Source organism: Rhopilema esculentum, chromosome 19, assembly GCF_057945365.1.
Source record: "Rhopilema esculentum isolate cy_ngs chromosome 19, ASM5794536v1, whole genome shotgun sequence".
Classification (NCBI taxonomy): Eukaryota; Metazoa; Cnidaria; class Scyphozoa; order Rhizostomeae; family Rhizostomatidae; genus Rhopilema; species Rhopilema esculentum.
In genome coordinates this window covers 6,125,404-6,151,595 of record NC_142833.1, presented here as the reverse complement: position 1 = coordinate 6,151,595, position 26,192 = coordinate 6,125,404, and the positions used below count along the sequence as shown (strand labels likewise).

Here is a 26,192-nt window from a genome sequence, read left to right as displayed (position 1 = left end):
CTTATATTCTGAACTTTTTCCACATTACAACTTTCAGCCTTTCAGCCTGTACTTTTTTCCAACAAGAAACATCAAAATTTTTTGAAAATCATTTGCAAATAGCAATGCTCAAACCTTAATAACATTGATTGCAGTATTTTTTTAAATTTAAGATAGTTTACAATCTATTGACCTTTGCTGTGTTGTTACTTGTGAAAATTACTGTGCACAAGGCTGTAATAAGAGTGCTTGGTACTATATCAACAGAGCTTTTTTTGTTTTTGCCTGAAACTAGGAGTTGCAACTTGGAGCTGTCCTCTTCCAAGCACTAAAGTATGTTATTATTTCGATGAAATGTAGTCATGAAAGTTGTCAAAACCGTGTGCATAACTGAGTTTGAAATAATTGGCCAAGTGGTAGTTTTTAAAAAAACTTTTTTGGTTTTAAATTTGCTGGTCTCCTTTGGCATATTTATATGAAATAATCTCCAAGTGCAGGAGGCTGGAGATTAAAATATTCTGAGGTACTTGATCCATACAAGCAGGTATTGGCATTACGAAGGAGAGCACTGACAATGTAGAACTGACCCACAGGACTCAACCCAATTTTCTGATTTTTCTTGAAGTCCATGAATTTAAAACTATTGATGATATCACCAAAAATCCATTCAACTGACACCCTAACTCTGCTCATGGACTGATTGAATGCATGCTCTTCTGGTGTCAGGTAAGGTCTTCTAGGAAATGGGCGTTGTAAATGAACCCTGTGGGGGTATGCCGGATCACCATACAGACATAGTGCTTGACCTTCTGGGGAGAAAGAATACTCTGCCAGTTGAGGTAAAAGCCCAGACATTGCAAGCAAAGCACTGTCATGACGCCTTCCCTCTACAGGACCAAACAGGTTGGCAATCAAACCATTTGGTGCAACTACCGATTGGAATTTGATTGCATGGACCCTTTTGTGACCGTTGTAAACAGCCCTTTGATTTTGTTTCGGCCTGCATATGGGTCTAACTGTCCCGTCAATAAATCCCCAGCAGTTATCTAAAGCAGCACCTGTCTGGTGAATTGCATCTGCATAAGCCTTCAAATTGGCTCTAGAAAGCCAAGGTTGGTCTAAGTTTCGGAGAAGATAACCAAATCGTGTGTGCAGCATGCCAACAAGCTTGTTGGAAATCATGCTCAACTGGGGAACTGGTCGTCCAAACCTTGGAATTAAATCGCCATATCTGCAAGGATATGAAAGGCGACGAAGGAGAATACAGAGAGCTTCAACGGAGTCAAAAACAACACCATTGTAGACTCTAATCTCTGGTGGCAGATGAAGTGCATCTAGCAGGGTGTAAACATCTTCTTTCCTAAATCGAAACTCTGCCTTGCATTCATCATCATCCATTTGCTCCAAATCAAACCTTGCGTAATGCCAATACGGAAAGTATGGATTCCTTCGGACATTTCTATCTGCCAGGAGAAGTAACTCCTGATCATCGATGAGACCAGCATCATTGTAGGCATAGAGAATTTCATTCACTCGATCTACGTTAGCCATGTTGACTTTGAGTCGTCGTAGTGAGATTTCGTAACAACAACAAAAACAAAATGGGACACTACTGGGACGATGTGACCGCGCTAGTTTACAGGCCCCCTGTGAGTCGTCGTCTTGGAAAATCGTAAGCTCTCTATTATCAGTGCTGGCTTGTCTGATTTTTGTTGTCTGACTAATGTTGTCTGACTCTTATCGTCGGATCGTTTTTTGTCTGCTACTTATTCTTCTAATCACCTCCAAATTAATGCCAATTGGCATCTTTAATCTTGTAAATCTGCCATAGATTCTTGGGTGGTGCGCCCCATTCCAAAGCCCTGGCAAAACGGCTAAACATTTCACTAAGCATTTCAGTCAACTTTTGTTTGGTGACAAGTTTAGTGGAAAGTTGGTTCGTTTTGTCACCCTGTTCAGTGTTTTTTAGTCGTGTTTAGTGTTGTTGAGCAAAGTTTGATTCTGGTCAAAATTTTTTAGCGTTGTTTAGTGTTGTTAAGCGAATGTTTAGTCGTTTTGCCACCAATTATACATCTGTTGTGCTAGTGCAGGCGCCGTAGCTGTGGAAATCCAGAGGTTTTCGTCATTTTTCCTGTCTCTTTGTGACCCAAAATTTCTAGAATGCCTTCGTGAGACATCTGGTTGTCAGTGGCTTGCTGGGGATGAGATCGCAGGAGGGCTTATTGTAATTTGCGAAATTTCGTTACATAATATCCGCCTTTTATAGCTGAAAACGGCTTATTGTAATTTGCGAAATTTCGCCGAAATTTCGTTACATGAAATCCACCTTTTATACCTGAAATCGAACCACAAACCAATTGAAAGTGATATATAAACCTTACATTCCTTGTCTACCATCATAAGAACGCATATTTATTGCATTAAAGCGACATGTTTCTTCTCAGTCTCCAGCGGTAGAAGCCATGCTTTCCGAGCCCGTCCCAAAGAAGACGGGGGTTTAGTACATAGTATCTGGCTAGCGAGACACCACGTCAATGCCGCTGTGACTGCAACAGAGGAGACAAAGTGTAATGAACAATTAGGCTGTCATTTGCAAATGCAACCTTTCAATCGTTCCAAAATTATCAACAAAGTATTTACGAGAGGTCTGTCCAAAATAAATTTTTGCAGTGGAAAACAGCTTAAGTCATATTGTATGCTTATTTTAGTTAGAATTAGGATCCAAAAGATTACCATGATCCACGGGAGAATCAAATATAGCAAAATCCTCGCTTTAAACTGCGTTTTAAAAAATTAGTAATTTGCGAAATTTCGCAAAATACAGTTTTTTACAACTACTCAAATGGGGCCGTATCGACATAAATCACGTCAGTAGGGTATGATGTGTCTACAAAATAAAGGAACAAGTCGCCATTGCCATTAACAATGTATGCCCTGTTGCTGTTTAGTCCTGCTTTAGAGATTTTAGGTTTGACTCTCGGCCCTTAGGAAATCGACCAAATTTTCATATGATAAAGATCATATCATTTTGGAAAAGAATAGAAAACGACTTTACGATCAAAAGGGAACACAATTACAGCAAAATCCTCGCTTTAAACTGCGTTTTAAAAAATTAGTAATTTGCGAAATTTCGCAAAATACAGTTTTTTACAACTACTCAAATGGGGCCATATCAACATAAATCACGTCAGTAGGGTATGATGTGTCTACAAAATGAAGGAACAAGTCGCCATTGCCATTAACAATGTATGCCCTGTTGCTGTTTAGTCCTGCTTTAGAGATTTTAGGTTTGACTCTCGGCCCTTAGGAAATCGACCAAATTTTCATATGATAAAGATCATATCATTTTGGAAAAGAATAGAAAACGACTTTACGATCAAAAGGGAACACAATTACAGCAAAATCCTCACTTTAAACTGCGTTTTTAAAAATTAGTAATTTGCGAAATTTCGCAAAATACAGTTTTTTTACAACTACTCAAATGGGGCCGTATCAACATAAATCACGTCAGTAGGGTATGATGTGTCTACAAAATAAAGGAACAAGTCGCCATTGCCATTAACAATGTATGCCCTGTTGCTGTTTAGTCCTGCTTTAGAGATTTTAGGTTTGACTCTCGGCCCTTAGGAAATCGACCAAATTTTCATATGATAAAGATCATATCATTTTGGAAAAGAATAGAAAACGACTTTACGATCAAAAGGGAACACAATTACAGCAAAATCCTCGCTTTAAACTGCGTTTTAAAAAATTAGTAATTTGCGAAATTTCGCAAAATACAGTTTTTTACAACTACTCAAATGGGGCCATATCAACATAAATCACGTCAGTAGGGTATGATGTGTCTACAAAATGAAGGAACAAGTCGCCATTGCCATTAACAATGTATGCCCTGTTGCTGTTTAGTCCTGCTTTAGAGATTTTAGGTTTGACTCTCGGCCCTTAGGAAATCGACCAAATTTTCATATGATAAAGATCATATCATTTTGGAAAAGAATAGAAAACGACTTTACGATCAAAAGGGAACACAATTACAGCAAAATCCTCACTTTAAACTGCGTTTTTAAAAATTAGTAATTTGCGAAATTTCGCAAAATACAGTTTTTTTACAACTACTCAAATGGGGCCGTATCAACATAAATCACGTCAGTAGGGTATGATGTGTCTACAAAATAAAGGAACAAGTCGCCATTGCCATTAACAATGTATGCCCTGTTGCTGTTTAGTCCTGCTTTAGAGATTTTAGGTTTGACTCTCGGCCCTTAGGAAATCGACCAAATTTTCATATGATAAAGATCATATCATTTTGGAAAAGAATAGAAAACGACTTTACGATCAAAAGGGAACACAATTACAGCAAAATCCTCGTTTTAAACTGCGTTTTAAAAAATTAGTAATTTGCGAAATTTCGCAAAATACAGTTTTTTTACAACTTCTTAAATGTGGCCCTATCAACATAAATCACGTCGGTAGGGTATGATGTGTCAACAAAATGAGGGTAAAAGTCGTTTATAGGATAGGGCCACATTTGAGTAGTTGTAAAAAAACTGTATTTTACGAAATTTCGTAAATAACTAATTTTTTAAAACGCAGTTTAAAGCGAGGATTTTGCTATATTTGATTCTCCCGTGGATCATGGTAATCTTTTGGATCCTAATTCTAACTAAAATAAGCATAAAATATGACTTAAGCTGTTTTCCACTGCAAAAATTTATTTTGGACAGACCTCTCGTAAATACTTTGTTGATAATTTTGGAACGATTGAAAGGTTGCATTTGCAAATGACAGCCTAATTGTTCATTACACTTTGTCTCCTCTGTTGCAGTCACAGCGGCATTGACGTGGTGTCTCGCTAGCCAGATACTATGTACTAAACCCCCGTCTTCTTTGGGACGGGCTCGGAAAGCATGGCTTCTACCGCTGGAGACTGAGAAGAAACATGTCGCTTTAATGCAATAAATATGCGTTCTTATGATGGTAGACAAGGAATGTAAGGTTTATATATCACTTTCAATTGGTTTGTGGTTCGATTTCAGGTATAAAAGGTGGATTTCATGTAACGAAATTTCGGCGAAATTTCGCAAATTACAATAAGCCATATTTATCGCATTAAAGCGACATGTTTTTGTTCGGGAGACGAAACTATCAGTCCTTTGTTTCGAAACAATACCGTCTTAAACCAATCAGTGTTGCGGGGTCATAGCACATGCGCATTAATAACAGTGTTCGCACAGCTGTTCTGTCTGCGACCACACAATCCTTGAAATTCTTGCAGGGGTTTGAAGTAATAATGCGCATATGCAATGACCCCGAAACGGGGGCTACTGCATGTCTGGAAGACGGGCATGATTCCCAAAGAAGACGGGGGTTAAGTACATAGTATCTGGTTAGCGAGACACAACGTCAATGCCGCTGTAACTGCAACAGAGGAGACAAATTGAAATGAACTACTAGACTGTCATTTGCAAAACAAACCTTAGGCTGTCATTTGCTAAATTTTTCAAAACAAACAGAAATCAAAATCCCTATGCAAGAACTCCTACAACCCCACAGCGCTCTACACAGGTCACAGTTCCGAATGTTGAGCAAAGTTTATTGAAAAGTTTAGTCACGTTTTGCCACCCTCGCTAAACTTCGTTCAACTTCACTAAACAAAAGTTGAGTAAAATTTTTAGTAATTGTATGTTTAGTCGTTTGTAGCTTTCAAGGCGAGACCAGTTATTAAGAAGCTTAAGTTGACTGCTAATAAGTCGCAAAATTTCAAAATTAGAAATTTTAATTAGTTATACAGATATTTTCCATTAGAGAAATTGGAATGTTTAAATTATTCTTATTGAAGGTTTGAAAGTAGAAAAATGAATATCATATTATAATACACTCATTTTGTAAAAATAAGAAAATTTTGCTGATGCTCGATGCTCTTAATGTTGTACTCATTTCAACATTGATTTTTCTAAATTAATTTTACTGACTACCTACTCTAATTGTTTTTAAAACAACTAAATGAAAGTCATGGATGACATTTAGCAGCACAGCTCATTTGCGAATAAAATCCGCTCTGTTTTTTTTCAATTTTCAGAAACACATTGCTGTTGTTGTAATTTGTCATCTGAAGCTGGACATGTTCTCGCTGTGTTCTTATTGTCTTTTTCAAATCTGGCCTCGGGGCTCTTATAATGCTTATTCTTCTACAAGAGAATGTAGTGAGAAAATAGTTTTGTGTTGGTATGACAAAGCAGTAAAATATCGCCTTAAACCCTAGTTGACTACCGGTTTTATACTTACACACTTTTAATATCAATAAGAACCAGTAAATTTAAGTTCAGGCTGACATTTGCCAACAAAGTGAGTGAGACAACCTTCATTTGCCGACAAGTTTGAATATTTACCAAAAAACCAGCCACACATGGCAAAATATCCGCGATTCTGAGAAAAATCTTTTATAGGCAGAAGGGCCCATTATAAGCAGCTACTCAACAGAGCATCTGTATCCGTGTTTTTTGGTTCAGGACAATCACAATCAGCGTGTATTCTACCGGCTCGTTGCCTTTAAATTCCAAACATGTGACTGTGGTGCTTGTATTGTTGTTCTATAACTGCGTATGGACATCGAATGCAGCGTGGCCCATGGCCATCGGCTTACAGCCTCTTTCACCGATGCGTGCAGTTTCCTCGCGTTCTCAATAGGGATTCTGTATCAAATACGTGACATCTGTTCTATACACTTTTTTAAAAGAATACCTAATATTTTGCTGAGCCTCAATATTCTCAAATTTTTAAGATTTTGCGCTTAAGGCTATTATTAAATTATTCTTCAGCGATACAAGGTGTAACCGAGTCGCATTATAATGTTGACTTCAATGGCGGATACGTTATTTTCAAAACATATGGAATGAAACTCGCATTTGCTTCGCTTGAAACTTGAGCCTTGCATAATTCTTAAATTGTTCTTAAATTTCAGCGATTTTGAGCCTTAATATTCTTTTAGACTAAAGTCTTATATATAAAAAGTGTGTAGCTAGGTTCAAATGATGCGATAAAGATGCTAAGCGATTTTTGGTGAATCTTAAACATGTGATTTTCTGTAGTTGCAGGCAAAACAGGAGAAAGAAGAAACGGAGAAAGTAAAAAAGCAAGAGGTAATATGCGTGACTGCTCGTTTCGCATCAATTCGTTACAAAAAATATGTTTCCGAAGCAGGTATCTTCGTGTCATTATTGCATTTACATATAGCTTGCTTTGTGATGCAAATCACACGTTCATCAGCTGTTCCTTATTCCTTCTCTAAATAATGACTATCATTTGTTTCTAAGATCACTAAGAAACAGTTTTGCATGAAGTTTTAGCAGCTCAGTCGAATTGCTGATAAAGTCTGCTCTGTTTTGTTAATATGAAAGAAAGTTTAAAAAAAAAATTCTTTAATTTCTCATCGTAAACTGGGATGTGCTCATCTTGTTTTTGATTTTTTTGGTAAATCAAGCTTTGAGGTTTTTATTAAGTGTGTTGTTATCAGAAAGAGTATTTGATGTTGGCTGTCATTGAAATCACCTGAATCAGGGATTATTTTGCGAACCTGCCCGAACCCAGTGCTGTAATTGTCATCTCCACAAAAGAATTGACTTGTGAACCGCATCTACCGGTGGACTGGGCGCCGTGAAGACAAGAATATTTGAAAGCGATCAAGAAATGACACAGTTCACTGTACATTTAAATATGGCTTAATTTGAAAGCTCAATGCTTCTGTAACTTTTTTGCATCGTCAGGATTGGGATATTTTTGTAGTCGTCCCAAGGTAACAGGCTAACAAAGAGCGTTGCATTGCCATCTGTCTTTATGCATATACATATGCGCTCGTGTTCAGGATGATGCTGCATGGCAACCAATAAACATCTTTATGCTTATGCAATATCGCGGTGATTCTCAAACGCAGCATATGTTGAATAAGCAAAGAAATTGGATCGCTATGTACGCGTTTTCACTGGATTTTTAATGATCAAAAACGAAAGTTATGCATCACGCAAAATCGAATGTAAACATGGCAACTACAGCAAGATGCCCATCAAGCGAAGTCCACTGTTCTGTTGCCATTATATCACTTTAGGATATATCTAGACGTTTACGGACGCTCCGCCAAGTCACTGTGGTCAAGTGAGGCAGTAGTGAAACAGAGGCTCGTGGAGTAAGTCTAGGTTATATGGATGATACAATGATACAGAGTAAGCTTGGATAGCACTAATTTATGTGCACCATAATCTATGACAAAGTATACTTTAATTTGTGATCATAGATTGAAACAGGTTGTGTAATTTTTTTGTTTTTTTAGTTGCAAATGTGTCATGGTTAAGGACTTTCTAAGAACAATTAGAGAAAAATTTTATGAATTTCTAGCAATCTCTTCTTAAAAATCTGCTAATAGGCTAATCAAAAGCTATCATCTTTTATCGTTAACCTGAAATATAATTCTTTTTGCAGCAGAAAAGGCACACGATTATTATTGTGAGAGACATTTTTGGAAATCAAACGTTTGGAGTTTTTTGTTGCTGACGATCCAAAGCTAAAGTCCTACTTTATTCGGTGCTCAAAAACCAAACTGTATTCGTTGTTCAAAAATCGTACTGTATTAGGTGTTCAAAAATCGTACTATGTTCGGTCCTCAAAAATCATACTGTATTCGGTCCTCATAATCGTACTGTATTCGGTGCTCAAAAATCGTACTGTATTCGGTGCTCAAAAATCGTACAGTATTCGGTGCTCAAAAATCGTACTGTATTCGGTGCTCAAAAATCGTACAGTATTCGGTGCTCAAAAATCATACTGTATTCGGTGCTCAAAAATCGTACAGTATTCGGTGCTCAAAAATCATACTGTCTTTGGTGCTCAAAAATCATACTGTATTCGGTCCTCATAATCGTACTGTATTCGGTGCTCAAAAATCATACTGTATTCGGTGCTCAAAAATCATACTGTATTCGGTGCTCAAAAATCGTACAGTATTCGGTGCTCAAAAATCATACTGTCTTTGGTGCTCAAAAATCATACTGTATTCGGTGCTCAAAAATCATACTGTATTCGGTGCTCAAAAATCATACTGTATTCGGTGCTCAAAAATCATACTGTATTCGTTATTGCGTTAAGGAAATTTTCAAAAAACGTTTATTCTTGTCCTGTATTGAGAGGACGCTCGTGTTTTGCAATTAATAGAATCAGTTACTTAAATAATACGAAGTCTAAGAACATGTTAGTGCGTAACGTCTCGTTCTTGTGCACAAAGCCAGCAGGCAATTTTCATATGATAATACACGCTCCGTTTAGATATAATTATTTCTAATGTTTTGGTTAATGTAATGTAAGAATTTCTTTTTAGATTGCAGCCTTACAAGCGCAACTAAAGGAGCTGAGAGCCCTTAAAGAAGCAGCTGATGAAACTAAAAGTGTACGTTTTTTCTTCCATTTATTCCATTCGATTTGTCATTTTCATTTTCTGGCCACGCCATTTTTCAAGGAATCATCCCATTAGCTGTCCTGCATTGCCCACGCGCACGTGCAATATACACTTACGTTCGAAAAGTATTGCACCACCCGCCACACAGCCTTTTAGCTATGAAAATGAAAAACAAGAAAATACGCTTGATATTTTCTTATTTCCGACCACTGCAAAATCACGAAAAGCAAGATAGGATGATAGGAGTACCTGTAAAAAAATTGCAATAAAAATGTGTTCTAAGCACAATTCTGCTTGGGTGTCAAAAACTGTTTCCTTTCCTGACTGATAATAAAGATTTTTTCAAAAGTCTTGGTCGCACACTTCTCGCACTGCAACGGGCCTAATTTCGAAGACCATTTCGTAGCATCATACAAAAAGATTATCGCGATAAAACAATGTGACTAGTCTTTAATTTCATATTTTCCACTCCATTCCACTCTATGTGACGTTGTTTAGAGAACAAATAATGCTGTAACTTGCTCAAAGCAACATTTCATCTTCTCGTTGAATGGAAGTACTAAACTTTCTGCGATTGACAGGGGATTGACAGTCGCAAACAGAGACATGCAAGTGTCTCAATGGCATTGAAAGAGTCTTCATTAAAAAACGGCCGGAAAAGTGTCACTTTCTGCCAAAATTGGAGGCTAGTAACGATCATCTGTGATCTCAGACACCTCAATCTGATCTTGCGAATGTCTTTTTAAAAACAACATGTGACATATAAAACAGCCTGCCTCAAAAAGTTTTTGATAAAATTTAGCAAGTCGTACAAGGGTTTGAAAGCTTTGAGTCTGGTCAGTACACAATTTGGATTTAGAATATTCTAAAAATGAATTTTTCTCAAAATTTGAACTTGAAATGTTGCTGATGTTTTGAAGTAATGCTTGATTGATTGGGACTTCAAACTGACGTCTGATGGCTTAACAAAAGTGGTTTGAATTTCTAAGGTCATATTGTTTACAACTCCATCGCCATTACTCGTTCGTCGAAGTGGTGCAATACTTTTCGAACGTAAGTGCACTTTGACTTCGTCCCGGAATTTTGGGGAATCTCAAAATCGTGCCATGTGATAAGGATATCAATGTTATGGGGTTATATTTTTCAATCATTCAATCAATGATTGTATAAATACAAAACAAGAACATGGAGAATTTCCTGAGAAAATCGATGGAATTTAGGCCCACTCACTTCACCGACATGCATTCAAACACATTTATTCATTAGCACGCACAATAAAAGGGCTCAAAAAGAGAAAAAAGGTACTAAAACATGCTTTTAAAATCTTTGTATTTAATGCTCATGACAGTTTCAGAAAATATTCTCAAGTAGATTTGTCCGTGATTGCCCAGCGTCCGACATTACCCATGACCACCCTAAGTTTTGTTCAGTGGAAAAAATTTCCATGTAATCGTCGGAATCTTCTTCAGATATCTATCTACCTGTTATTTTGATATCTTAGGCCTTTTGTTGAAAATAACTCATCACTTTTGCTACTGACACTCTCCCTGCTTAATGGCTTTTTAAAACTATCGTTATTTGAAAATAATCAAACATTTTGCTTGGTTTTCAAGGCTTTGAATTTCGTAACAGATAATTTTCTTTTTCTACAGAAAGGAGAAAGACCTAATGACACCACAGTCACTGGAGGTTTGTCTATGAGAAGGCCTAAGCTATTTTTAATGTGATCACTTTCAGGAGGTTGAGAAAACAGAATATAGTAAAGCATTCTTATGGTTTCTATCGAGTTTTTGATAGTATCACATTCATATCCGGACGTCTCTTGCGTGAAAGTGGTCTTTAAAAAAAGCTGAATCGATATCATTGTCATATCTTCTTACCCTGGATAACATTAAGGCAGTCCACTGTTTGTGCTATCTGACAGAAAAATTCAGCTAGCTCACGCGAACTGCAAAAAGAACTTGAAATGATTGGGCCTTTTGATTGTAAAAACGCTTTCAAAAGGTGAGTTTCATTACACACATATCGATCGCAACGATATTAAAGTGTATTTTTCAAGTGTATTGATATTTCGGAAAGGGGGGGGGGGGTTATTCCCCAAGAACGGCACAAAGAAAAGTCGTATAAGTATTTTTGAGAATTTTTGCAAGTCAATCTCGAGTTTCAATGCAAATGAAAACGCAAAGGGTTTTCATTCGACTGTTGCTTATCAAAATTTGTTTTCAATTTAAGATATATTTTCTTAAAAACACATAGCTTTACATAGACAAAATAAGAATTTGTTAGGTTTACGATCTTAAATATCACACATTTTATTTAGATATTTCTTTGGGCTTTGAACTTCAGCTCCCTCGGCAGTTTTTATTATGAAACAATGATGGCAAAACATTCAATTGTCAGTTAGAATCCCACAAGTGTTATCTTCAGTGCCTATTCTACTCAAAAATGAAAAAGCTTCAAATATATTTTATTACTTTTTGTGTACGAAGAATTGAGTACACTATGTAGTGGGTCGCGGGGAACGCATACATATACCTATATATATATATAGAGACGCTTTCCGTAACTTTTTTGCTATGCAAGGCATGCTCGTTTTCCTGTAATTAGGGTCATTACGAAGTCAACGATGCAAAGAAGCATTATATTATTGCCAGAAGGGAAGTTGGCACGGCTTTTCGTGAAAACAATCAATCCTTTGTGGCATGACGTGATTTAAGAAACGGATATAGTGGCAATAAAAGTTTTGATTGGTAAAAGTGCATTGCTATTGTCAATTTTGCCATTGTTATTCTTCGCATATCAGAGCCCTGTGCTCCTACCATGAAGATACCTCAGCACGTCCTCTAGCACTCCAACGTGCATGGAGCTGTGCACTTCGCGACTGAAAAGATCTTACAAATCGTGTCACCTAAACTAATACTTTGCAACGTAATAACACCACAATTTCCAATTAAAGCAATTTCAAATCCAAAAAGCAAGTAAGCAAAGAATAACTATCTTTGTCGCAACAAACAACTAAATTTCGCGGCTCAGCGTTTCTGCCCTCAGATGCTGTAGGTGAAAGGTTCGAAGATCATCGCATCAGTTAATATTGAAAGCTTTATAACGGTTTCCATTCCAAAAAGCGACTCAAGTTTATGAAGTAGAACTACCCATGGGTGTAGCAGATGCTATGAAACTACCTACAAAGCATCAAAAGAGTACCGGCATTCTTCGTACACAGCGACAGGATACCTATGTTTTTATGTATTTAGTAACCTTTTACTTTTGTTTGTTTACAGATCTTTTATCTCAAGATTCTGATAATATCGATCAGTATGTATATTTATAAACTCAATTCTCATTTAATTGACATCATTTTCTTACTTGATAGCGATATACAAAAAACGAAAAATCTTCTTTGCGTTGCCCCCTCTGACCAAACTAAGCCATAGCCCTCACAGGCTTTTGAGGCTATGTTCCCTCATAATAAGTTTACTGTATATTTATCAACCTTGATTTTCGCTTAGTTGATAAAATAGCTTTATTTGAATAGTTCTCTCTCCATCATAGCACACAGAAGGTGCTGCATAACACAATTGCTATCTTGCTTCCGTTTCCAAATCTCTTTTTTATGAGCAAGACGAAATATCCTTTGAATTGGTGGCAGAGCATTACAAATTTGAATTAAAAAATAAACAAACAAAAATATTATTATTAAGGAAGGTGATTCTTCGGATGAATGATTTATTCAATGATTCTTTCATTCTATGAATGGATAACTTTCATGGTACGGTGATGTTAAATTTTTCGATATAAAATTATTTTATTTGAACAATTTCGATTTTTTTGCCATGAAAATTTTCAGGTATCCCCAGTCATGTTATTAACACATATTTCAAAGTATTAGTTGTGATATTAAATTCTTCTCCTCTTTTATTAAAGGATTTTTGCAGTACTCGTTTTCATAATTTGCGAATGCATTTGCATGTTCTAATGCCTGCATTTTATTTCATAGCATTTGCATCTTTTGTGGTGATTTTAACGAGAAACTGAGCCAAGAAACACTAGATGGTCATTATGCGAAAAGTTGTCCAATGCTTAAGAAATGCAACAACTGTAGTCAAGTAAGTTTTCAGTTCTACGCATTTTATATTGAACAGGTACAATGCCTGCCAAAAGTACTTGGAACACCCAGCCATTTACGCTGCATTTGATATCTTTCATTCCTTTCATTAAGAAAAAATTACTGCTTCCTCCACCTGCCCCCTAAAACAATGTTGATGATTTAGAGAAATATCATAAAAGAAGCGCAAAAGAAAGTGCTTCCTAAAATCCTAACCCGTTTGATAGTAAACCAACATTGTTCTTTAGGGGAGAGGGGGATGATTGATTTTGACCTTGAAATTTGACGTCTGTGTTCCAAGACTTTTGGCAGGCATTGTAGGGGTGAATGTGCGTCAGTATTTCACAGTCAGAATTGTGAAAGATAGAGATTGATATGATATGTAGGAACTTTCTAAATTTTATTCTACAGCTGAAACTTCCGCTTCATGTGAAGAGAATGGATTACTACTGATCGTTTAACACTTTGTTTTATAAAGGACTCACCCATAAAGACATCTTCAAACAATGTCTTTTTCTGTTTATTGCTCTCCATTTTTGTGCTCTACTATTGAATAAAAAGTAAGTAAAAAATTCAGGTAACATCTCGTTTGTTGCATGGTATTTTATAGGGTATTTTATGAATCCGTTAAAATATGAAGAACTTCAGTTTTTTAGCTGTTCACGGGTTAAACATTGCCTTAAACCTTTTTTTGAAGAAACGTGAACATTTCAAGTTCTATATTGTATGAAATTTCTTTGATCGCTTAACGAAAAAACCTCTGAAGTCATATGTTCGGTCATTCATAATCTTATATGGGCGATAAAACATCAGATCGATGTGCTATCTTTGTTCGTGTAAATTGCGTCTTCACTCGTACAATCATACATTATAGGTGATTGAGATCTGCAATCTAAACGAACATCTGTTAACCGAATGCGAAAGAAAGGCTGATTTCAAGAAGTGTCCACGTTGCCAAGAAGCCATTGCAAAGCCACAGCTAGATAGTCACGTGAAAGCCAAGGCATGTCCAGGTAAATGTGTCCCTATATTGGTGTTACTTGTTTCTTGGGAATCTTCATTCTTTTGACCGAATTACTTTTCTTTGGAGTTAGAATGTTTGATGGACAGAATAAAGTGCAGCTATGACAATCACAGCCCATTATTACTCCATTATTATTAATTAGAGTATTCTTAGTAGAAAAAGTCTTTTCCATTTGCTATTACTAATCAAAATAACAAAAATATTTTTATCAACTAGCTTTTCTTGTGTTCAGGTTTGTCCATCCGACCTCACTACATAAGGACTAGACTGGATATCATTTAAAAACTATATAATTTTTTTTTCATTTCTCAAATCGTCAAAGACCTCAACTCATTTTTTGAAAATGCTACCATTTTGTAAAAGACCCTGATAGTTTCTATAAAATTTTTACACAATTACTCTTGAATTGTTCAGTCAGAAATTTACTAATTACATCAATGATTTTTTGATGCTACACAATTTTTAAAATGGCTTTAAATTAGTAAACATAATTCGAGGCTTAAACTTTTCGATCATTATTCTGATTATTCTAACGTTTGATACTCTGAAAAGTGTTAGACAAAAGGCTTGACTATACTTAAAAGTGTGCACCTGCGTCAAGTGGCAATATAGGGCAATGTTTCGTAATGAACAGAAATCTATACTGTTTAATCAAAGACAAGACCCATAATGTCTGACATTCGACAGGAATGGTGCTATTTAGGCAGTCAATGACTATACAGTGCTCGTACAGAGTCTTTAAACCTTGAGAACCTGGAAAATGATTGAAGTAAAAGTCAGGGAAGAACCTGGAAATTGGGTTTTTTTAATATTTTTAAACTTATCAAAACAAAGCACAATTTCTCAAATTCTACGTTGTTTCTCGTTTGCAAAGCAAATGAATGCGGAGCGCCTATCGTCACGTGTTGCCTTCTTCGAAGTCTTATTTGTCAAGAAAAATTGTGCCTTTTTAATCTTGATTCAGGCAAAGCCAAATAACACTCAGATAGTTTTGAGGTTTTAAGAAAATATGACTATTAAAGTTGCAAATTCTGAAAGATAGAATTTTGTTTTGTATGGGCAAAGTGAATCTATTTGAGATGCATCATTCATCATGCTCTTGAATGCTATATTAGTTTTCAATTTTCATCTTAATTTGGAAAAATGTAAGGAAAAACTCAGGGAATTTTAGCCGTTGCTCACCAAAATTCTGCTAAAGATATTCTGCTAAAGATTTTCTGCGAAATTCTGCGAAATTCTGCGAGATTCTGCGAGATTCTGCGAAATTCTGAACGGCAGGTGGCAGGAACACGTTATCTTAATGGCAGTGTGTATGATACTATCTATTTTGAAGATGTAACTTGTTTTTATCTTTGTAGCAACACGAGGAGACAAACCCTTTAACAGATGTCCACTTTGCAAAGAAAAAGTTGCTGACGGTGAAGAGGTAAAACGCATATGTTATTTTCAATTTATTTCTTTCAAAATGTGTGGTTGTCGCACTCCGTCTCTGATAAATGAAACCATGTTGAAGAGATTAAAAGCATTTTTATCCAAGATTTGCTACTAGAGTTATGATTACAATTAAAAATTATGACCTATATGAAACACTGTAGTTCCTCATCGTCACATTGTTTACCTCCAACTGGATTTATATCTAATGGGATTCATCTAGCATTTTTAGGACCAAGATTCTGCTCTTTATGTCCAGCTTTGCAGTGTCCAAAGAGCTACTTCCTGATGCTAGGTAGAAACAAACACAAAATACAATCTTCAGTCTTAATTGACATGCGTGATGTGGTTTTAGGGCTGGAAAAAGCATCTGGTGAACGACTGTAAAGCAAATACGAAAAGACTGCAACAGCAAAAGAAAGGTAGTCTATATTTTCTGTTTTCCATTAGTTTTTAATTGCATTATATATGTATAGATTTATGATAGATAGGTCTGTGTTAGGTTTAATTTTTATAGAAGGTGTCATCAAAATGTTATATTATTGAATCAAGCTTGTTCGCAGTTTTACGAAAATGAAGAAGCGAATCAAAAGGGAACTTAAGTAAACTTGTCCCTTCCTCTGAATGCTTTTCATCTTCTAATAGTGCATCAGTCTATTTGAGAAATAGATTGAAACAGAGTGCTATTCTGTTAGAAACTTTGAACCTTAAAATTCTTCCTTTAAATGTAGTGGGACTGAAAATTTGAGTCTAATATGTTGATTGGGGTAACGAAAAATAAGTTTAAGACCAAGTTGATGCGGAGACTGGAGACTGATGCAGAGATATATCGCACTTTAGACCCCAATTTCTTGCTTATTTTGGTACGATTGCCTAGTTACAGTTTTAGAGGGGAAAGGTAATCCCCTCTATATATATTGTTGCTGCCGTCAGGAATTCATTACTACGTTCAACAACATTTTCAAGTCAAACTGTAAATTGATATCGAAAACAAGGAGATCTTTTGGACTTCTTTTGAAATAACAGGTTTAATAGGCTATGGATCGTGTAGTTGTCTCGAGTGCTAGTACGTGCATGTTGAGGAAGATGCTTAGGGATACTCTCAACCTGAGTTACATTTCATAGTCTAAGCTTTGGAGGTGAAAAGAAAACTTGGTGTCCTATTTCCTTGAAAATCCACAGCTCTTTTTCTAGGCAAATACTTCTTCGGATTTACTTCGTTGATATTTGGCTGCCAATCCATTTTTTGACACTTGCATAGAGGATTTCGACTTAAGATATCGTTTGTTGTGCTCTCTACTCCTAATCTCGTATAATTTAGGCAACTTTAGGCAATATATTTGATTGAAATGTTGCACTCTGTTTCCTTTGCCGGTATTTGCCATATCTGAAAACGTGCTATTCATTTATTCACTTATCGAACCATAGTCAACACACAGAGGCCTTACGCAGCAAGCGTTTCCATTCATATTTCTACAATAAAAAACAAAACAAACAACTGCTATGCGTGGATTCACGGCTATTTGTTAATTTATACTGAGACTACTTTACACCTACACTGAAAAAGGATGTTTTGATATTTTTCATTTTAATTACATTGCTATAAACTGTTCTATTTGTGAGTGTTTAGTGTCGCCATAAATCCTACAACTTGGTCGATAGTTACAGTCTGTGTTTTTTCTAATATTGGTTTTATTAATAGCTTGCAGCATCGGAGATGCCAAAAAGGGTTTCAATCGATTTTAGGCCCAAAATCTAACGATTGAATTATTGTTATATAAGGACGCTTTTTGTAAGTTTACCAGTAGAATTGGTCGTTTCCAACAATTGCCCTTAGTCGCTAGCTGTGTTTGCGAGAAGATAAGATTCTGAAGAAGGTTCTGAAAGACCAGAATGCTAAACAGGGTTTTTGATTATCATAAAAAATGCAGTTAGTAGAGGTATTGAAAAAAATATGGGAAGCCATTAGAGTTTTTAAGATAAATTTTTCTAATCTTGGGTAGGATGATTGGGGAGACCATACTTTTTAGGCCTTAAGCCAATGCTTCTAGATCTCTGGTGTAGCGTGAAGAAATTTGTTACCGTGAGAAAGGTTTGCCTTAATCACTGTGAAAAGCCCTTAGACTCGTAAAATGTTGATTTTGCTTCCTGTGAGCAGTATCACCAGCTTCATAAAAGTAATATCATAAAATATTTGGCGGTTGAAGAAATTCCTTCACTTCGGGTATGTTCTTAGATCCTAGCATGACAGTGAATATTGCTACTCGACATAATACTGTTCTTGTTGCTGTAGCTGTTATTGACGTAGGCGATCGCAATGCATCAGCCAAAGTTGTTGACTAATTTTAACAAAAAAAGGAAAATTAATTATTGAGCGTTTCTCTTCTACAAACTTTGTTATACAAGCCTCCTATCTGTTCTTGCATTTCTCTGAATCTGGATAATCAAAGACTATGTGCATCAACTGGTAGTAACCTATGGCGCTAAATCCCCAAGCCTTGAGTATGCCTGAACAAGCATGCACCGACAACGGAAAGGTTTCGTTATATTAGATAATATAGCGGGACATGCATTTGTAATACCCAGACAGACCTTACGGTACTCAAGCCTTAACCGCTAGCCACTTGGCCACAGCTCAAGTTAAATCCAGATTTCACTGCTCTGCCCGGCAATTGAATGTACAATTGAATGGCGGCGCCAGCCACTAAGCCCTGAAGGGACAAACCAAAAAAATTTAAGCCGCGCCTTTTTAACCACCAGAAAACGCCCTTTTACCAACAAGGAACGCCAATTTTATCCGAAGGGGAAGCTTATGACTAACGTTTATTTGAAAATTGGCAGTTTGAAAATCATAGGATTACATCACAAAAAGTACGGTATCAAAATATTACCTATCTCCCAACATTTTCTCATCGAATTTAGACGAAATACAAAATCGATTCTGCTGAGAACTGGGGTGTCCCCCCCCCCCCCCTAGCGCCGCTACTGAATGTACAATGTACTGATTTCATGCAAAGACCGTATTCAAAAAGACAGTTAGGTTAGCGATATCTTTCCAACCAAATAACTTTGTCTCTGCAGTTCACAACAGTGAGATCGCACCGCTTATTCTGTATTCATGACATTGCTGTATACAGTACTATATATCGCCCAAGATTTCTTTTCCATCTTATTTTCGCAACACAAAGTAGTTTTATTATTATGTTTTCGTTTGGTTTACGTCCTCCAAGCAATGGTGCAAGGTTGGCTCAGTATTTGAGGTCGCGTCTACAGGTCAAAGGGTCCGGGGTTAGATTACCTGACATGACCAAACTTTCACCTTGAGTGGAAGGAGTCACCATCTATCTGCAATTCTAGGCAGAGGAATCACGAGGTTTGGTCACATCGAGAGGAAGAACCGAACCACTTCTCGATAAGCATAGCTTTTGAATGTCCTAAAAACTATTTTTGGATGCTAGGTAGAAACAAAGAAAAACACCTTCAGGAGCTGCCCCTGTATCACTGCGTGTGCCTCGCATACTTTTGAAGAACAGATTGCTAGTTGATCATCCCAATATATACTTCAATCATTGGAAAAGTATTTCGATGACAGAAAAAGATCTTTTTTTTTCTGTTATAGTCTAGTTATACAAAGTTTAAATCGCAATACGCCTTTAGCAGGTTCGTTATTCAACAAATCTAGACTATGGGCTCATAATCCAGGAGAAGAAAGAAGTGGAAGCACAACGCATAGGGGTGGCGGATAATAACTTGAATCATAGTCAATAGAAAACACTATTTTTCTATTTACTATGCTTTAATTTTGAACCAAACCCAAGAATAACAAGGAAATATTTCAGTTTTTCAGTCACAACCATTGTTTGCTGATATCAAGAATTTTCCCCATCTGTTGTAAAATCATTCACCTGGTTTGTGAAGATATGAATAGTTTATATGTAATGATGAAAGTACGATTTATTCGATTGCTTAGCTTGTTTTGTCTAAATTATTTTCTAATTTCCCCTTTTAGTCGCCAAAACTGGTGGAAAACAGCCTCCCGATAAAAAGACAACAGATCAGAAACCTGCTGGCGTTGTAAAACGAAGAACTTCAAGATTAGCAGAAAAATCTGTTAAAACTAACGATGGAAAATAATTTTCTTTTATCTTTGTAAATACCTGTTTTGAAAATATACGTATGCAATGATGTCTGCATTGTTTGCTGTTCTTTAAACGTTTTAGAGTTTTTATAAGAGCTTTGGGTTCTCAGTCCTGTTACGTTCGTAATGATATGGGTTTTTGACACATACAAATAGGACAATGGCGATGGATCATTACAGTCCTTTGCTGTTGGGTTTTTTTAATTGACGAAACCCCCTTCTTGGTGTTTAAGAGTATTTATTGTGGGTAGAACCTTAGTTACGTTACAGTGAGAGTTACAATAAGATGTCATTTTATGACAAATTTGAAATCGCTTTGGCACTCCATTCCATACTTAAGTTTTTCTCTAACCGATTCATTTGTGAACTGTACACATTGCAATATGTTGCTGAGATCTGATGAAAACAAGTCAAGAGGTTTTCCTGAAAAAACCTACTTTTTTAGAGTCTTTTAATATGCTATGGTATCGTAGGGGCTACTAAGATAAGCTTTTTGTCATCCACAACAGACAGAATGTCCCCAGTTTCTGTACTGTAGTTCCCTGGAGCAATCCGACTGGCAATCTGGCATAGGATAGTTCAGACTCAAATGTGACAAGACCCGTTCAGGCGAGCTTCGCTCAATCAGCTGAAACAAACGATAGATTACTCACCGGTCGGATATGTGGGATGCTACGTCCAAAGTAGAGTTTTTAACAATTGAAAGTGATCCGCAAAGTAACCAAGTCGAGATAGGGTCCAAAGTGCGTTATTTGGTCTTCTGATTTTCTTTTAAAGACAGAAAACTCTTTGACTTGCTTGTAATCCATCAAAAAAGATTGTAATCGCTCTGCGCGGGATTGCCCATCTTTATCTCATGTCATGATCTTGACAATAACCACGAAAGTTCTCCTTTTGCTCGAATAGGTGTATCCCAGACCTTGTTCTGCTGTGGTATTAACCAATAAGCACTCGCTGTAGGAATAATTCATCAAATAAGATTGTAATCGCTCTGCGCGGGATTGCCCCTCTTTATCTCATGTCATGATCTTGACAATAACCACGAATGTTCTCCTTTTGCTCGAATAGGTCTATCCCAGACCTTCTTCTGCTGTGGTGTTAACCAATAAGCACTTGCTGTAGGAATAATCCATCAGATAAGATTGTAATCGCTCTGCGCGGGATTGCCCCTCTTTATCTCATGTCATGATCTTGACAATAATCACGAATGTTCTCCTTTTGCTCGAATAGGTCTATCCCAGACCTTGTTCTGCTGTGGTGTTAACCAATAAGCACTTGCTGTAGGAATAATCCATCAGATAAGATTGTAATCGCTCTGCGCGGGATTGCCCATCTTTATCTCATGTCATGATCTTGACAATAACCACGAAGAAGAGTTCTCCTTTTGCTCGAATAGGTCTATTCCAGACCTTGTTGTGCTGTGGTGTTAACCAACAAGCGCTCGCTGTAGGAAAGCTAGACTACGCTCGTTCCTGTGCACCTGTGCACTGATTTGTAGAAGCGAAGCAAAATGGCGGATAACGGAAGAGTAGGCATAGCGATCATTGGTATCGGACGGGCAGGAACAATTCATGTCAACAACTGTATATCAAACAGGCGTGTTGAGCTTAGATATGTTATTGATATAGACGTAGAGAAAGGGAAGAAATTAGTGGCAGACTTGAAACTTGATAGGACGACCGTGCATCCGCCAAGCGAATTCAGTTCTGTCTTAGGTAAAATGCTTCAAACTTTTTTATTATTGGTTGATTGATTGATCTTTTGCTCAATTTTTAGATCTTTTCGGGGACTGAGATTATTAATTATGAAGCAAGCTATATTTCTAGTTTGAAATTATTTCTGGTAGAGAATTATTTTCTGGACAGGAAGAAGTTCCCTGAGGACCCAACCCCAAGACAAGAATAAACTGAAGTTCTTTTTATCAGCAAAACAGCAATTACGTACAAATTAACTGAGAATGAATGGGAAAAGTTTATAAGAAATATAATATAATGAACACATGGAAACACTGAAGGGGAGCAATCGGGCCATGTGCCCAAGTCAGTACACGAGTACAATGTAGTTTAGTTAGGAATGACAAAATTTGAAATTGCACTAATATAGGAATGCCAAATTTACAATAGCACTAATGTAGAAAACTTCTGTTTGCACGTCATATGATAGGTAAAAGGAGGATTTCCTCAATTTTTCAACAAAATCAAAAGTTACAACAAAACTGTTAATCAAAAAATATGAATACACCAGTTCAAATTATGGCCTCATTTTGGTTCTTCAACTTCTTTTGTACAAAATTTTTTACCACAGATTTGGATTAAGACCAATGATTTTAGTCTATTTGGAAGTTTTCATTATGGTATTGCTCACGATATTGATTTTATGAGAACATAAAGATAAAAAAATTATATGGGATTTGACTGTGATTGGGGACTAGGGGGTAAAAGTTTCACCTGGAATGTTTTTGCTATCAAATCTCTTATAAGTTTTCAAACTTCATTTCTCCATAAAATCTAAGATACAAGCACAAACAATTGCATCTGGCTTGAAATTATGTTGATAAAATCAAATCTAAGGTTAAAAAAGTCGTATTTTAGAGGAATTTCCAAAATGAGGCCACAAGTCAAATTGGTGCATTGCAAATAACAATGATTACAAGTGGAGAAATTGGAATTAAGTAGCTGACTTTGTAAACTTAGTAATACAGGGCCAGGGATTGAGTACATTACCCTGAGCCACTTTGTTTTGGTTAAACCATAATGTGGGTGTTTCCATTACTCCATTTATATCCGTTCTCATATCCTTTGTTTGTGCTCTTTTTGCTGAGATTGAATGACTCAGTTTTCTGATGTCTCTGTCTTTGCTGTGTCTAAAAGCCAATCAGGTTTCCATAAAAATTATAAGGTCTCCATTTTATGGATCGCACGGCATTGCATGCCTAAACTTTTCAAGACTTTGGATTATTAACACACCAACAAATTTTTTATTGCCAGGAATGCTAAATTGGTTTGGAATTAGGGCATAGCAATATACAAACCTCCTAACTTGTGAGAATATTTACAAGAATCTTAAAGTTTATTATAACAAAGGAAAATACGTAAAAATTAAGATCAAATTTTGGTAGCTGTTATCTTTGAGTGATGGAGACAGGCAATTAGATAAACAAAATTAAAAGAATGAGCCTGAATATATTAATCATATGATGTCCTTGTATCTACAGAGCTTTTAACAAACTATTTTATGAAGATATAAGCCAGAACCCTTAGAAGAAACCAATCAAGAGCAGCTTAAGAAAAATATATTTTTAATCTGTAAAAAATCACTGTGGTATGCAATATACATACAGCTAGGGCCTTGGGATTATCAGTTTTTTTGCAGCCACCACAGGCAACACCATCAAGACTTGATTCTGTTTCTCTGCCTTTTTCCCCATCTCTAAATTTTTGTATCTCTTAAATTTGAGTTTGTGGTGAGAAATGCTGAAACTGTTGTTAGAAATGAAATTGATTTATGTAAATATGATCTGGTTTAGTTGGTTAAAATAATGCAACACCAAATAAACATATTTGAAAGCAGTGTGCAAATCATTTGAAACAAAGCTATTTTCTAGGATATGATATTTTATAGTTTATTCTACATGTCTCTTGCTTTGTAGCTGATCCAGATTTACATGGCTTGATTATATCAACTATAACAAGCACCCATGAAGAATATGTCCTGAAGTGTCTTCATGCAGGCAAAGCTGTTTTTTGTGAAAAACCTTTAGCTGAAACCTATGAAGGAACAGGTAAAAGACACTTCCTTTTTTATTTTTGTCACCCCTTTTCTTTTTATGATTAGTTTCCCATTTATATGTTATAATACTGTAGTTTAGATCATTGTTTTCAGTATATGAGAAATTGTAGAGAATTTAAAATATGAAACAGAAACTGAAGCCCTAAGATTTTGAATGAGCGTGAGCATAGATGAGAGAGATTTAATGAATAAAGACAGTTTTTATTTTCAACAGGATCATTACTAAGGGGGGTGCATAGATCCCATTTTCTGACAAAATGGGTGAGGCAAACTTTGTTTGCTAACAGATCTGAAAATTTGCTGGCAATCACCCCTACATGGCAAAAAACTTCTTGTTTATGCGCTGAAATTAAATGTATTTCCAATTGGGTGTCACAACTCCATTCACCATCGTAGCACCACCATGGCATCATAAATCCTTGAAGAGTCATGTTAATTCTGAAGAACATCAGTTTAAAAATGAAGATGTCACCAGGTTACAAAAACTACACTTTTTGTGAGAAGGGATTAAATCATTGAAAAATTAACCAAAAACTCAATTAGTGGCAACATATAAAAACATAAAAAACTTTGTCAAAATTTAAGAACAAACGAAGAACTAGCTGGGGCTGTTAAATGTGAAAATTTTAAAAATTTTAATGCTGTGAAACCCTCTCAACATTTTACTTCAAAAGTTTTTTTTTCATCTTGAGGTACTTTTTTGCTGAATTTTAAAATTTGTCTGCTAATCAAGGATGTCTCACACACTTTATTGGCAGATAAGGCCTTAACAACACCCTAGTGCAAGCTAGCAATTGCACTGTTTACACCCTAATAGCTTAGGAACAAATTAAGAACATTCCAGCCTCAAATTTTCCAAAAAATTAAAAACAGCACGTCTCAAATTTAATTTACTGGTTCTTATAAAGAAAAGAGTGTATATCATAAGCCTAGGAAAGCTGCATGAAATGGGCTTTTTTTCAAAGAACAGTTAGCCTGTTCATCATCATTCAGTCATGACCTAAAACTGGGACATATCCCTAATTAAAGGTACTTTTTTTCGAAACGAGGAAGTTTTGTTTTGGGATTTTCCTTCTTCTCTAAAAGATTCCCAGTGACTATTCTCGATATGTATAGAAATTAAGGTAACCTTACCAACTTTGTAATTATATTTTTTCATCACAACCGCAAATCAAAGATCCTAACACCACAATCCGAACGATGTGTAGCTCGATTTATTCAATATTGTGACTACAGTTTTTCTCTTTTGCTTTTGTAGAAAGATGCTACAAGATTGCTGAAGAGAAAAATATCCCTTTGCTTTGCGCTTTCAATCGGAGATTTGACCCAACTCACAGCAAAGTTCGCGACGAAGTCAATGCTGGTAAGGTAGGCCAGTTACAAGTTATTAAAACATGTAGTCGCGACTCACCCTTCCCGCCCCTAGCGTACTTGAAATTATCGCACGGTATTTTTCACGACTGCGGTATTCATGACATTGATTTAGTGATGTGGATTGCGCGTGAAAAGCCCGTTACCGTAAGCGCAATGGGTCACGCATTCTGCAGTGACATCGCAAAGATGAACGACGTGGATACTGTTGCCATAACAATGAAGTTTCCAAGCGGTTTATTAGCGTTGATAGATTTAAGCAGATTGGCTACATACGGTTACGATCAGAGGTTGGAGGTTTTTGGTAGTAAAGGCATGCTAGAGAGCAAAAATCCTTCAAAATCATCCGTATGCTTTTCAGATGGCAATGCTATAGCATGTGACATACTCGAGTACTCGTTCAATACAAGATATGCAGAGGGCTATCGTAGGGAACTAGACCATTTCTTAGATGCTTTGAATGGACAGAAGATTTCTATCAGTTCAGAAGATACCCTAAGTGCCTGCAAGATTGCACAAGCTTGTGAAGATTCGTTCAGATCCGGTAATCCTGTTAATTTGGTATGGGATTAGATGGTATTGTATTTTTATAGATTTTAGTGTTTGCCAGATACATGGTTTTTTATCTTATTTCCTTAATCATCTTCATATTTCATATAAATTGAACATGTAGATCTTGTAAACTGTTTGTCTTATTTGTTGAAATCTCATTTAGGTTCATCTCAAACGATCAGAGATCTTGGAGAGTCAATAGAATTTATATCTGAATCAAAAGCACTTAGTCATCGTCGACCTTAGAATTTGATTCAGTTTTGCATCTCTTTTTCGTTGGCATTTGTTCATCGATTTGGAAACCTATGCTTTTATTTCCTGCCATTCTGTGCTTATGGTGTTGCATAATTCGTTCGTTGCA

The 26,192-nt window shown here is 36.3% G+C and overlaps 3 protein-coding genes across 4 annotated transcripts in view; 2 read left to right on the top strand and 1 right to left on the bottom strand.

The window, feature by feature from the left end:
- Nucleotides 1-20,193, top strand: part of LOC135688544 (centrosomal protein of 104 kDa) — a 54,455-nt gene extending 34,262 nt beyond the window's left edge. For both annotated transcript variants that reach the window (XM_065205444.2, XM_065205443.2), the window contains exons 30-38: nt 7,068-7,118; nt 9,344-9,412; nt 11,074-11,110; nt 12,703-12,736; nt 13,419-13,527; nt 14,401-14,539; nt 15,909-15,976; nt 16,337-16,403; nt 19,991-20,193. In XM_065205444.2, coding sequence (XP_065061516.2) covers nt 7,068-7,118; nt 9,344-9,412; nt 11,074-11,110; nt 12,703-12,736; nt 13,419-13,527; nt 14,401-14,539; nt 15,909-15,976; nt 16,337-16,403; nt 19,991-20,115 — 699 coding nt within the window. In that variant the 3' untranslated portion in view covers nt 20,116-20,193. The remainder of the gene's footprint in view (nt 1-7,067; nt 7,119-9,343; nt 9,413-11,073; nt 11,111-12,702; nt 12,737-13,418; nt 13,528-14,400; nt 14,540-15,908; nt 15,977-16,336; nt 16,404-19,990) is intronic.
- LOC148957945 (uncharacterized) lies at nt 69-1,530 on the bottom strand. Its single transcript, XM_089113986.1, has one exon. The coding sequence runs from the start codon at nt 1,528-1,530 to the stop codon at nt 451-453; it is 1,080 nt and encodes a 359-aa protein (XP_088970112.1). The 3' UTR covers nt 69-450.
- Nucleotides 20,194-21,370: 1,177 nt separating the features above from the next.
- Nucleotides 21,371-25,962, top strand: LOC135688546 (uncharacterized). The gene is made up of 3 exons (XM_065205445.2): nt 21,371-21,834; nt 23,769-23,900; nt 25,167-25,962. The coding sequence occupies exons 1-3, from the start codon at nt 21,630-21,632 to the stop codon at nt 25,850-25,852; spliced, it is 1,023 nt and encodes a 340-aa protein (XP_065061517.2). The 5' UTR covers nt 21,371-21,629; the 3' UTR covers nt 25,853-25,962.
- Nucleotides 25,963-26,192: the final 230 nt, after the last annotated feature.

Bases quoted from the DNA above. Each gene is read 5' to 3' on its own strand.
- LOC148957945 (XM_089113986.1), bottom strand. From the start codon at position 1,530: ATGGCTAACGTAGATCGAGTGAATGAAATTCTCTATGCCTACAATGAT.
- LOC135688546 (XM_065205445.2), top strand. From the start codon at position 21,630: ATGGCGGATAACGGAAGAGTAGGCATAGCGATCATTGGTATCGGACGG. The intron at 21,835-23,768 runs GTAAAATGCTTC...CTTGCTTTGTAG, and splicing joins CGAATTCAGTTCTGTCTTAG to CTGATCCAGATTTACATGGC. The intron at 23,901-25,166 runs GTAAAAGACACT...TTGCTTTTGTAG, and splicing joins TGAAACCTATGAAGGAACAG to AAAGATGCTACAAGATTGCT.